This window comes from Paroedura picta, chromosome 10 (genome assembly GCF_049243985.1).
Source record: "Paroedura picta isolate Pp20150507F chromosome 10, Ppicta_v3.0, whole genome shotgun sequence".
Classification (NCBI taxonomy): Eukaryota; Metazoa; Chordata; class Lepidosauria; order Squamata; family Gekkonidae; genus Paroedura; species Paroedura picta.
The window spans coordinates 34,091,241-34,105,175 of NC_135378.1; the positions used below are offsets into that span (position 1 = coordinate 34,091,241).

The window sequence follows — 13,935 nt, forward strand, 5'->3', positions numbered from 1 at the left end:
CATCAAGTGCTACAATTTCTGTCCAGCACTGGCTGGTGTGATGGTTTCTCCACCACTATCTACTGGCATCTTCCATCTCTATAAGAAAAAGAAAGCATCAGCCACAGTATTCAAAGCTGCTGATAGATATAGTTTATGCATAGTACAGGAGGAGGATAGTATGCTTAGTACAGCTTTGCTCTCATCCTGGCAGCAAAAAGAGAAAATATGTAAATAAGAGAGAAAACCCTTCCCTCCTTCAGCAACAAGTAGCACTTGCAGATCTACCATTAATACAGCTGATCTCCCGACTACCGAGATCAGTTCTCCTGGAGAAAATGGCCACTCTGGAGGGCTGACTATGGCATGATGTCCTGCTGAGGTCCCTCCCCTCCCCAAACCCTGCCTTCTGCAAGCTCCACCCCCCAAATCTACAGGTATTTCCCAACCCAGAGCTGGCAACCCTATTGGTAACCAATAACACTTCATATATCTTTGCAAAAACTATTGAACAAATCTTTCCACCCCAGAAGTTCCCTCGATATTTAGGAATCTGTGTAGCCTGCTGCAAGCTTATTGACTTTAGCATCAAACACAAACTGCTCCTGTTAGATTAAAAATAACTAGAACTGAATTCTTTTCCCCCATTCATTGGACTAAAAACCTAGTCTCTAATGCAACTCTTGCACTTCATTCACTTCTATAGAAGGAAATGACGTATCCAACCCCCCATCCTTGGACCGGTACTGGGCCGTGGAGCCCTCGGTAACGGGCCACGCCGCGAGGGGGGAGGCGCCAGCATGCCTGTGTGTTTGCACCCGCTGGTGTGCCAGTGCCTGCGCCTCCCTCTCCCCCCCGGTCCCCGGCCCGAAAAAGGTTGGGGACCACTGGGTTATTGGACCTGTTGTGCAGCAGCCATATTTTAGTCTTTGTAAAAGTGATTTGTAAAAGTCACTATGATTCTCATTAGGGAGGGAGGGAGAAAATCAAGCAATGGAAAATCCCATGGCCAGGAGCAAGCAGGAGAAGGCTTTTCCAGCCTACCAAAGATGGAGACTTTTTGGGAAGGGTTGTTAACGCTTCCTAACAAATGTATGGAGCTCTGGGGTACAGACTGGGAAGGACAGAGTCTGAAGAGGGGAAGGAACTCAACAGGAATATGATCCCATCCAGCTCACCTTCTGAAACTATTGTTTTCTTCAGTTTCCAGGGAGTACAAATTCTTGTCAATATAATATCTCCTACTTCTTCCATGTTTTAAAGTATATGAAACATTCTTTTTTTTTTTTTTTTTTTTAAAGGGGAAAATAAAATATGCATAATTTTTGGTGAGCTCTGAACAGCCAAAGTTTCCAGCTATATTTTATGATGTCATTTTAAATGACAATGTGAATGAGTAGAACTATAAATTACATCTACTATGCACTAAATTTAATTAATCTCATCAAAGCTTCTAGTCCAAGTAAATTCCTAAATAAAGTGCGTTCGATAATGAATGAGAAGGTTGCCATTTAAAACTGCCAGATAGTGATAAAATTTGCAGGAAATGGATTTTCCTACCTGTGCCAGAATTCTCCTATATTATACATGAATAAATTACAGACTACATCCTAGTGAAGTAAAATGAACAAATAGTTCTATTACTTGATAGTTAGTAGAACAGTACTCATGCATTTTAGAGGGGGGGGAACCTCTTGTAATTTGTGGGACTAGATGAGTTATTAAAGTAGTTAATAAACATATAATATGGTGAAGGTAAAGTATGAAAGCTAACTTTTCCCACAACAAATTAGCCACTTCATAGTAGAGAAGCCCACTAGTTTCTAATGGTAATTTTAATGCTTACTTCTGTAAAGCATGGATATAAACAGGATTTTTAAAATAGCATTTTGGAGCTGAAATAAAGTAAGATTCAGTCATATTAGGTGTACCTTTAATCCAGATGTAACCTGGATTATAAATGAAGCCACAGTCTACATTCACACTTCTAGCAAAAAGAATTTAAAAAATGAAAATGTATTTAATTATATCTCCAGTGTTGCTTTTAATAGTTCAATAGTTTTTAACTGCTCAGTTATGTTGTCTTCTTTTAATACTGTATTTGATTAGGGACGACAGTCTCCAGGTGGGGTCTGGGGATCCCCTGGAATTACATTTTCTCTCCAGACTACACAGATAAATTACCCAGGATAAAATGGGTGTTTTGGAGGGTAGACTCTACTCCACTTATGTCTCTCCCCTCCCCATGCACCACCCCCAAATCTCCAGGAATATTCCTACCTAGATCAACCCTACCCCCTCCCATTTCCCATCAATGGCCAAGTGGAAACTGGCAATCTTAATTTGATTATTTCAGATTGTATATAGTTAAACACTTTGAAAATAATTGTTAGGGCAGAGCAGAATATTTTAAATAAATACATATATTTGCAGCCAGTCACATATGTATTTTCCTCATTCGTTTTTTAAAAAATCAAGTGTTACCAAAATAATATAAAAGGACATGTGCTATCAGAGCACAAATTTTCAGGAATAATTGCTTAACTAGGGCTTGAATATATAAGCTCACAAAGCCATTGCCTCGCTGTTCAATAGAAAATAAATGGAAATTAAAGATTTCTTTTTTTAAAAAATAGTTTGTTTGTTTATTTTTCACATTTATATACTGCCCTCCTCGGAAGCTCAAAAGGATAGATTACACTTTCCTCAGGCTATTCTTCCTTTGGAAAGGTCAAGACATTTTTTGTCTTTAAATACATGAATTTCACTGCTGCCTTTCTATAGGTACAGAAAATCAAAATTAAGTCCTTTAACTTCAAAAATGTTCCTGCCCCCTTCTACGCACCTAATTCTATGATGCAAAAATGCATCTGGCTCTTACATTCAAATGTTTATATTATATTAAACCTGGATAGTATTATTTTATGCTGTGTTATTATTTACAACATAAAATATTTTTATTGTAACTAAGGAGTATAAATCTTTGCTCAGGGAAAGAGAACCCAAAAGCACTATGGGGAACTTGATTTATACTTTGTTCTCTTGCTTCTGGCCATTTAAATCAGGTACAGAATATTCTCTATCTTAAATCAATTCATTCAGTGCCATACGCAGAACTCAGCCCTGGATAACAAATTGAAGAGGAAAGTCTATATTTTCCTTTTATTTCCAGCCAGCTCTTTAACATGTCATGTGGCAAAACTAGCAGTATTAAAAATGAAATGTGTCTACTGAGTATTTCTGGTGCTCTGTGCCATTAACAGAATAGTACTAATACTAGAAGACCATATTCATGGCTTTTCATGGATGCTTTAAGGCTGAACCTGCATTGAGCAGGGGGTGGACTGGCCTGTGTAGCCACTTCCAACTCTATGACTCTATGATTTATTTTGAGCCCTCAGAACACTGTTCACTCTGGTACAGATCCAAATTATATAGCAATTTCTCCTACACTTTCTCCTACACTAGATAGAAGTTGCTTTCAGTCACTGAGATGTGGGTAACACTTTATATCTTTGACAGTAATAGAAAAATATGAGTTTATAGCTTAGCCTACATAGTAGTCTACACCACAGGTAGCCAAACTGTGGCTCTCCAGATGTCCATGGACTACAATTCCCATGCTGTCAGCAGCTCATGGGAATTGTAGCCCATGGACACTCGAAGAGACACAGTTTGCCCACCCCTGTTCTAACAAGATAAATGAAGATTAAACAGAAGGATGAGTTATTTTGACTAACTAAACTGGGGTCCCCCAACCAAGGGGGAACACAAACCACTCTGATTTTAAATTAGAGAAGTTCTTAAAATGCATATCCCTGTTAGACATAATGAAGATTAAATTTTCATAGACACACTCACAATTTTAATCTTCAGCATGTCTAACAAGCCTTTGAACCTTATATATCCTGCCAACTGAAATACCTTTCTTCTCATACGCCAAAATATGAAAAAGCACTGCTAAACGTATGCCAAGTTTTCATTTAAAAGGCACAGTGCTAAATGAGTTTTTCCTGTCAAATTGTAACCTCTTAGGTATAAATAAGGAAAAACTGCTAAAGCTGGAACATGTTAGGCATTAAGAGATCAATGAGACATGTTAAGAATTAATAGCTGCAAGTAATTTGTCTTGAAGAGCCGTAGTTTACTTAGAGGTCACAGAGGCAACATGCCAAACATTTCATATTTTCAAAGCTACAGATTGAGACTTTCCCCCAGTTTAATCACATTCCCTTCTAATATGGCACAAGGTGCAGTTGCAAAATAAACACAATTAAAACCAATTGATTTTTAAACTTCAAGTAGCACACTGGAGAGCTGAAATGGCCAACAATTTTGAACCCCATTACTGGAGAAAAGCGACACAACTGGACAACCATTGGTCCAAAGCGAAGCCCAAAATCAGAGGCCACCAAATGGCTTTTTTACACCAACCAAATAACAAACTTTTGAGTACTATTCACGAGGCTAGAATTTTTGAAAGGGAAGGAAGAATGTTTCAAGGCATGTTCAGCCTGCAACTTTGGCCCTCTAGGAAGAAACAAGAATCTGTCACCAGCACCATTTACGATCTGCATACCTGCTTTGAAATTCACATGAGACTGCTAGCAAGACAAAGTCCTCAGAGCACAGCCTGAAACGTGACATCTGCCCATGTGATTTTTAAAAACATCCTGCCTGAGGATCATTTTGGACAACTGAAAAGACGGCATTCTGTTTTGCCACTTCTTAAATTGTCCTGATAAAAGGTATTAGGTGGTTTTTGCTTGTATTAATGAAAAGAGCATATCTAGAAAACAACAAAACTATTAACAAACTCTCCACAAAGAAAAAACAAAACAGAAGATACAAATATTCACATTTTGCCATAATAAAGACTTCCACTATGCCTTCCAAGTGAAGCTTAATGGCCCTCGCTTTGATGTCACCCTACCAACAGGGTAGTAATCACAGTGGGAACTGCACTGAAAATCCCTGTCTTCAACATCCTTCTTTCATTTTTCTTGAATCCTCCAATAGCCCAGATGGGTTGTTCGTACATTACTTCACAAAGACTTTTTTTAATTGGGGAAAATGCATGGGGGTGTAATGGCCCACTTTGGCCACACCCTCAGTCCTACAAAAGAGAAGCAGACAGCTTGTCCAGCCAGATGAAGCAAGGATGAGCAGGCCTCTCCCATCCCTTGCTCCAGTAGGGCCAGGAAGGTGTATCCCCATCCTTAACTGTTGGAAGACAGGGTGGGCCAAACCGATGCATTTCTTATTGTGGTGTGCTCTCCTTCTCCATATCTCCATCTTGATCCCATGCCTCTTTTTGACCTGGCATGGAGCAGCCCTTTGGAATGGCTCCCAAAGCCATTGACCCACCGATGGCTGCAATGGCCAACCAAGCCCCTGCCTTTAATGAATGTCATGAAATTTGGCTTTAGGGTACTTTCTCACCAACGCACAGAATTCACTGGGAAAAACAACACCTTTAATTTAAACTCTCAAAAGCATCACTTCTAAGCTTCAATGCTTTACACGGTGATTTACAGTTTGTCACAAGCAGTAAGGAACAAAGCAATTTCCATTTCATATATGGGAAACTGGATGAGCAACAGCAATATGCTCACTTATCAAGGAAAGCATCATGGGTACATAACTGTTAGGGGCAATGACTCATGTATAACAAGCAAGAGAAACAAGGATCATAGAGAGAGCACTAGACCAACAGCACACAAAACTGAGCAGAACATCTAAATCAGGGGTAGTCAAACTGCGGCCCTCCAGATGTCCATGGACTACAATTCCCATGAGCCCCTGTCAGCAAGGGGCTCATGGGAATTGTAGATATCTGGAGGGCCGCAGTTTGACTACCCCTGATATAAATGGTTTGAAAATACAGGAAAATCTGTTCATCGTGCGAGGACACTCCCATTACGGAAATAAAGCTCGGGTTAGAAATTTATCAAGAGGATGCAGTATGTAAAAAGATGTTGGGACTAATATAAGGGGGAAAGAAAGGGCCTAGAAAAATGTGTGGGACAACCATGGGCAATGAACCAAGCAGCTCAGAAAGGGCCATTTTTTTATTTCAAAGAGAGACAGACTCTGAATGATTCAGCGCTTACTTCCTTATGTCTTTTATATTAAATCTGACCTTTAGGGTACTTATTAACTTCATTTCATAGCATTAGGTGTCCAGTTAGACCAGGCATATCCCAAAATTAACAATAATTAACATCTAAAAATAGCTGATGTAGATTATATACTTTATACCACTAAGGACCGTAATTTTTCACTGCACTACAGATACAGGTTTTACAACTGCTTCTGAAGCGGCTTTTCACTCTACTGCTTTCCTCTTTTGCCTGAAACAATCAAAAGCAATTCTGATCTCTACGCTCTCATCCATAAAGTTCTCCTTGAATATTAAATAATGATAAAATGTCCGCCTCCCTGTGCCATGATAAAAGCCACGGAGCCAAGCCACGAATACAACCAAGTGTGCATGTCTACGTACTCAAGAGACTCTCCAGATATGCAGAAAAACAGAAATTCATCCTTCATTCATTTACAAAAGAGAAAGCCTAAGGACAAAATTCTTCCAGACTCATAAGAGTTGAGTACTCTCCCTTAAGACAGAACACTGAGAGCAGGCTCTCTGAATTCATATCTTTCATTTTTAACTTAAAAGACCATAATCCCTTTTTTACCCCTTTTGTAGAAATATGCCTTTCTCTATGTATACCTCCCTCCAAAAAGTTACTGTACATTTTTAAAAAATGAAAAATAGTAACTCAGAGAGAGTTACACATATCATGCTATTATAGCAATATGATGCTCAATGGCCCGTTAGAAGATCAAAAGTGCCCCCTAGTGGTGGGGGAGGAAATGGCTACTGTGGGGAAAACAGCTGCCATGGTGGAGGAGGGAATGGGCCTGGGCAAATCTGAGAACCGTCTTGCCCACACAGTGGCCACTCAGCCTTTTGTTACAGCTTTTCTCAAACTCTGAAGCAAATGCAGTTTCTAGAAAGACTGAGAGGAAAGCTGGGAAAACCATAGGAGGTAATGCATGGCAGTGCTATGGGGAACCAAGAAAAGAAACTTGCCACTCAAGAGCATCAAATCTGGGGCAAATAGCATGGAAATGGCCTAAATCATCGGAGAATTCCGGAGGGTGTCATTGGCATCATGCCATCAATCAGGGACTCCCTCTTCTTAGGGGTCTGAAGGGCTTCTCAGTATTTTTCCATGCTGTCACTATCTCTTAGATTTCTAGGTTGTTGGATTTATTGTTAATAGCTCCTCTCAGTGCATTCAAAATTCACAAACAGTGGATTATCAATATCATCAGATCTGAACTGAACTGAAAAAGTGTTCAAATGGAAAAACTTGGTAACTCTGATTTCTGCTTTCAGCAGGTATTGCTATATTCTCCTTATGTTCAACAGTCAACCATTTAGTCATTTGATACTATACTGTGAGGGACCTTGACATGTGAGTGCCTTTTAACACATATTTAATGCACTGGGAACCATACCTCCTTGCTTCCAATCCTCATTCCTGACATAGAAGCTCACTACCTCACAGGATTGTTGTATGGATGAAACAGAAGGGTGGAGATGATGTAAGCCATTTTGGATTCCCACTGGGACAAAAAGTGTGCCCTCTATACCATGGTGGACCTTGCAGTGAAAGAGACAGAAGCTGATCGGGAGATCTGTTCAGACCTTCCTCCAGTATTTTACTATCTTCTCCCACACAGTACAAGACAGCAGTCATCCTTAACCTCACACATCCTCCCCACTCTTCTCCCTCCATTATATGCAACACAGAAATTAACATCTACACTGGAAGACCCGTCATTATTTAAACACAGAATCACTCTTTAGAGTGGAAGAGCCCAAGCTGGTCACTTTTTGAGCAGTTTCAATTATTGCAGTTTCTCAGTTTGGCACCTTTTCTCTGCAAACCAAGGAGTGTTTGCCAAAACACTTTCTGAACACAGATTTATATTTTCATTTTCTGCACAAATGGCTCTAAACATGCAAATGTTTCCCTCGGCATGTGGAAATTTTTCAGCTGTTTAGTTTTAACAGATGGAAGTGCGCAGAAAAACAATGAAATTAAAGAACATTTAAAGTACCAGAGTAATTTTACCTCAGACTGTAAGTGTTGGATCACTAGAGTTAATGCTTCAAATTTCCTGTTACTGCTTGCCAAGCATTTCTTCAGTTGTTGGATAATTCCACTTTGGTGTTCACATTTTTTTTTGTATTGCGTCAAGTCGTGTGTTTTTGTTTCTGTAGAATGCACTTCAGTAGAACTGCGGGTTTGTATGCATGAGTTCTTAGGATTCCTCTGCTTTCCTTTGTCAACTGCAAAAACAAAGGGGAAAAAACACCATTTTTATTATGTGAACTCCGAACCTACAAATAAGTAAGAATCATATCAAGTCATCCATTGTCCACACTGCTTTTCAATGAACAATGTTTTTTTTAAAGAGGCAAGCAGCATATTACTACAAATAACTTCTAACTATGAAAACTATTTTATTTGTTTGCTAGACTGGCTTTCAATGAAGCATTGGATTTTCACCAGGATTTTATGGTCAGTGAGTTGAAGTTTATCCATTAATTCCATGATAGCAGCTACTCCTATCCTCATATACTTTTTCCATTTCAGTACAGTTATCAACAGCATTGAGATTCTTTTCTAGTGTATACTAATTATTCTGATGTTGCAGTTTTGAATGCAATAAGCAGCATAATCCACTTTGAATGAATTGTATTTAAATTGGCATAATTTAAATTGACATTTGTATAACAAACAAGTGAGCATACTTAAGATTTAGCCAATTGTTTGTTGTTAGATTCCTGCTGCAGTTACTGAAGCTGCGTATTGCAATACTAATGTTGAAATTAAAGGGCTTCTCAAATCATCAATTGAACAATAAATTGCTTAACCATTTTAAGATGAGATGTGAAAAGGTAATTACTAAGATGGAGTCAGAAAGGTTACATGGTTCATTCCTGAAATTCTGGTGTCATAGCTGTCCTAAGGATAACACTTGTAAATGTTAGCAATTCAGCCATAAGGTATTCAGTACCTGTCTGTCGATACAGGGATGACCATGAACCAACTAAAGAAGCAGTCAGAGACATGGGTGCATGGCAAAGACTTTCCTATAGAATCGCCGAGGGTTGGACACGACTGAACGAATAGCATCATCATCACCTGTCTGTCATTTATTTAAATAGGCTAGTCATATAAAAACAGGACACACAAGCAGTTGCAATGTCAATTGCAGAAATCTTCACTGGTTTTCTGTTCTTAAATTTGATTTTTGTAGTCAGACATACTCACATTGTCCTAGTTCTCCAAGGATGAATTTCCAACACTGGTTTATCAAGCAACATTGCCAGATCACAAGCATGAAAGGACTGTTTCAAAGTTTCAGACAGATGCCTCCCAAATTTTACAAAGAGCAATGTAATGCCACATCCTTACTTGTAAAGTTTCTTCGCTATATACTGTTGACTACTCATGAAACATGTATCATCTACCAAAGAAATAGCTTGAGAGAGAAGGTCCTATGTCAGCTCATCAGATTTGACAAAAAAAAAACCCTTTCATTTGAGCTCTCAGGGCAAGAATAAACCTTAGAATATAGTATGCTGCTTTCCGTTAATAATAAAAATTATATATAATTAAATACTTGTAAAGGGACTATATATAATTTATGGACAAGGGAGGATGAACAAAAGCTTGTGATAAGTATATAATCCACCCTCAGAAATATATTAGCTATATGAAAACCCAGTTCATCTTTGGATACCCTAGGACTAGTGCTGTATTCGTAAACAAACGATTAAGCGACACAAGCACCACAGGCCACCTCAAACTCACCAATACATTTCCCTTCTCAGTGCTAGATTAGGCAGTGTTAACTTGGCTGATAACCAATAAACCCATCACTATAAATGAATCTCTCTGTTTTTTAAGTGGCTAATCCTGGGTACCTTTGAGCTACTTTAAAATTTGAGCTGCTCGTTCTGAAGAATGTTCCAAGTTCTCCATGAATTCCAAATCATCTTGGAAGATTTAGTTATCAAATGCATATAAAACTGTCCCTACCAACGCAGATAAAAACGGAACAAATCATATCACATCCAGATGCAGATGGAGAATAAAATGTTGCATATTCTCAAACAGTAAATCATATATCTGTGCCAAAAAGCAACAAAAAATATTACGGAACCTTAGAATCCAGATTTATTTACTTTGGAACAATCTTTTGCAGAAACAGCCTAGTTCACAAAAGGCTACAGAAAGAAGCATATGGAAGATGCATGACAAGACTTATTTCTGAATAAAAGCAAAACCAAGAAAATAAATCTTAATCATCTCCTCCTTCACCATCTTTTCAATTATTTCTCAAGCATTCACAGTTCTTTGCACAGATGGAAATGTTGAAGTAGTAACAGAACAAGGATAAATTAACAGAATTTGTGTACTAGAGATGTCTGGAGATTTTTGGGAGTGAAGCCTGGGGAGGGTGGAGAAAGGGAAGAACCATTGCAGGGTCCAGGGTCATGGAGCCCATCCTCCAGATTGACCATTTGATGTGTTCCACTAGCCCTGTTACAGTGAGCAAACAAGGATTCTACTATATGTATGTACATAAGTTTCTAATAAGAAGACAATGTGTTTTTTTCTCCTGGGGAATTTATATCTATTGTCTGGAGGCAAGTTGTAATAGTGAGAGGTCCCACTTGGAAGCTAGCAACCCTGTAGAACACCCCTGCCCACAACACTGAATTTATGTTCATCTTTAATATGCAACCTGCCTTAGAACTGCCTCATGTGTCCATTGTGTCAAAGAACATTGTGTATTAGCCATAGTACCAAAAGGACAGCATGTGACATTGGTGAATTAGTCCTTGATAGAGTGACTGGAATTAGTTCCAGAAATAATTTCAACTGGGACACCAAAAGATACTGCATTCCTATGGCCTTGCCACCAAGCTACTATGGTAATTCTAGAAGACAGGAGCTCCTACTTGATTCTAAAACAAGCGAAGACTGAGCCGGAAACCAGACCTCTATTGTGAACTGTGAGTTAAGAATATGTGGTACAGCTCTTCATACAAAGAACTGAGCACCTTATCTCCACTGAGTACTTTAGTATTGCTCTTCTAACAGATGCCATTTTATTGAAGTATTTATTGAGCAATAACCAGGTATAAGTTGGTATCTGGACTATTACATTGTCATAAATTACTATTTATAAAGGAACCCCCAACCATCACAAAAGCAAAACCAATTGGAACAGCTAGTCAAGTCAATTTTATGTATAAGGTCACAGGCCAGAATGCAGAGATTAAACATGATAACGCTTTAAAAATTTTAGGCAATAAAAAATAAACATTTTCAATGTACTGTAAGTAATTAAAAGGACAGGTGATTATAATTGTAAATATTTTATATCCTTCTGGCGGGCTTGAATCATGTGGGTATGGAATTTCATTGTCTGGAATGTAACTTGCTTTTCATCCAGGAGTAATTCTTTGGTCCCATCTGCTTCTGTTTGAAATGGCATCCAACCTAAGAGGGGATGAATAAGCTTGCTACGGGCTGCGGAATACAAAGGGCAACAATCTCTGAGATTGCAGTTCTTTTGTATCTGCCCTCCAGAAGTGCTGTAGGCATGACTGAGCATCTTGCTAATGTAAAGGCTCTTCTATATTTATTGATGATTTTACCGTATATCTCATAGCAAGCAATGAGAGAAAGGATGGAGCACTTGGTATGTCCATTTGTCTTTCGGTGTCTTCTATTATTTGCTTGAAGACTCACTCACCCAGATTAAGTCGGTCACTTGGGGAAAAGCCCAGGTGTGCAAATTTAGTCTTAGTAGCTCTGAGCCAACAACATTTAAAAGGGTCTTGAAGGATCAATGGAAGAAGCCCCTGGGCTCCTAGATTCTAGTCCAATAGCACCTGAGAGGCCACCAGGATTTGATGAAGGGAAATTCGACTCCTAAAAGTTTCAAGGTTCTACTGGACGTGAATCTAGCTATTCTACTGCAGATCAGACCAGCTACTCTTTGAAACTATCAACAGGAATATTGTTAAACGAACCTCACCACCCCAAATGGAACACAAAACCTTGCATGTGGATTCATTCTTCTTTTGCTAGGGTGCAATGGTCTAGTCCAGAGCCTGTTAAATTGGCCTTGAGGAAAGCTGCTACACAAAAAATACGTTTTAGGAGGAAGATAAATCTGCTAGGTATTTCCTAAGTACACAACTCTTGTCAGGTGGAATCTAGAATAGTCACAGATAAAGGCATGGAAATTTGAGTCACTCTATACAGCTACAATTCCTTGGGTTGGCTTAGATGCCTTTCGCTAATGGTAGAGTGCTTCCTCCAAATCAATGGAAGAGTCTTACCAATACAAGGAACCCAGTTCCCACTAGAGATATTTCCCCTGGTGGGACATGACAGGAGATAAAATGCAACCAGTGGTTCTAATCCAGTACACAGACCAAGCATAATACACACAATGCTGCTCATAGCATAACCATTATGTCATTTTTCATATAAATTAACACTGAAAATCTACTGGGCCAGATAACATCCTATTCAAGTTTTATACCTCTTGTACTCCTCTTCCATGTGACACCTGCTGTGTCACATGGCTTCTAATGTGAGTTTTCTTATTTTACTCATCAGCTCTTGTTTGAGGTAATTCAACTAAGGATTTGTCTTCTAGAGAGATCTAATTAGGACAAAACAGCAGCACATTTCAGCAGGATGAATCAAGACCTATTAAAGTCAGGATCAACTGTAAATAATCATGGTGTCAACTCCATTGCTCTTGAGTTCTTTTTTCATAAGGATGGGAAGATCCAGTTCCCCTCTACTTGCAGTTTACTAGATTTGGCAATATTTCAAGTTGAGTGCTATTCTACTCTGTTGGGTGTATTTCAACTATAGAGCCACACCCTCTTGGCAACAAAGGAGAGCATGCTTAATACCTGCTAGTTCCCAGACATGCCTGTCTGTGCCATCTGACAGCCTCATATGTATTGCTTCAACTAATAAAGCTTCCCCTTTGAGATGCCTTAGGACCTACACTTCATCCTGACCACTTCAGAGACAAACACTTTATGTGCAGAATCACCATATATCTGAGTGTGCCATTTCTTTTAACTTCCAGAAGAAGAAGAAGAAGATCACCTATCCAAGTCAAGAAAAGAAAGCCAGCTGAATCACAAGATTACTGTGCTGTTTCAAAACAACTCAGAGGAGGAAAAGTTTTAAGCTTCCATTTCAGAAGTCTATAGCAACATACATCAGGAAAGTTCTTACCAATATCCACGCTCTTGTCCTCTTTATCCCCCTCACTGACACCATTCCATTCCCACTTGTGAATACTTCCAACTTTCTCATCCAAGGACTGAGCCGCCTGCTCTCTTTCTTCTGCAACACGGTTCCAGTGGCTCTTTGGCATGTACTGAAGCACTTTAATGTTGGATAAACTGTGGATCACTTCCTTCATCAGTGTTACCAGATTGGCTTGGGTGTTCAAGCGCCGTTCCATTTCCATCCATGCCTCCTTGATTTCCTGAAGCACACACTTCATTTCTAGTTGACTGGATTTGATCTCCGCCAAAAGATCCTCTTTAATCTCTTTCTGGAACTTTTGTAAATCTAGGACTGTCCCTGTTTCTTCTTTGGGTTCTTCCATGCTGTTAAATTCTTTCTCTTCAACGTCTATCATTTGCCGGTTCACACTGACTTTTCTTAGGATGGCAACTAAGCTCTCCATCACCGTGAAGTCACAAGTGACAGATTCTTACTCCCCAACTTCCATATTTTGCAAGCCGAAGGTTACTTCTTGAGAAAATGTGTAGACAGACATGGGTTTCCCTTAGTTATGGGTCCAGATGAATAAACCAGC

At 39.2% G+C, this 13,935-nt stretch overlaps 1 protein-coding gene across 6 annotated transcripts in view; it reads right to left on the reverse strand.

Annotated features, from left to right (window-relative positions):
* The window catches only part of MTUS1 (microtubule associated scaffold protein 1), a 115,302-nt gene that overhangs the window by 21,718 nt on the left and 79,649 nt on the right, over positions 1-13,935 (reverse strand). For all 6 annotated transcript variants that reach the window (XM_077302110.1, XM_077302111.1, XM_077302108.1 and 3 more), the window contains one exon: positions 8,127-8,344. In XM_077302110.1, coding sequence (XP_077158225.1) covers positions 8,127-8,344 — 218 coding nt within the window. The remainder of the gene's footprint in view (positions 1-8,126; positions 8,345-13,935) is intronic.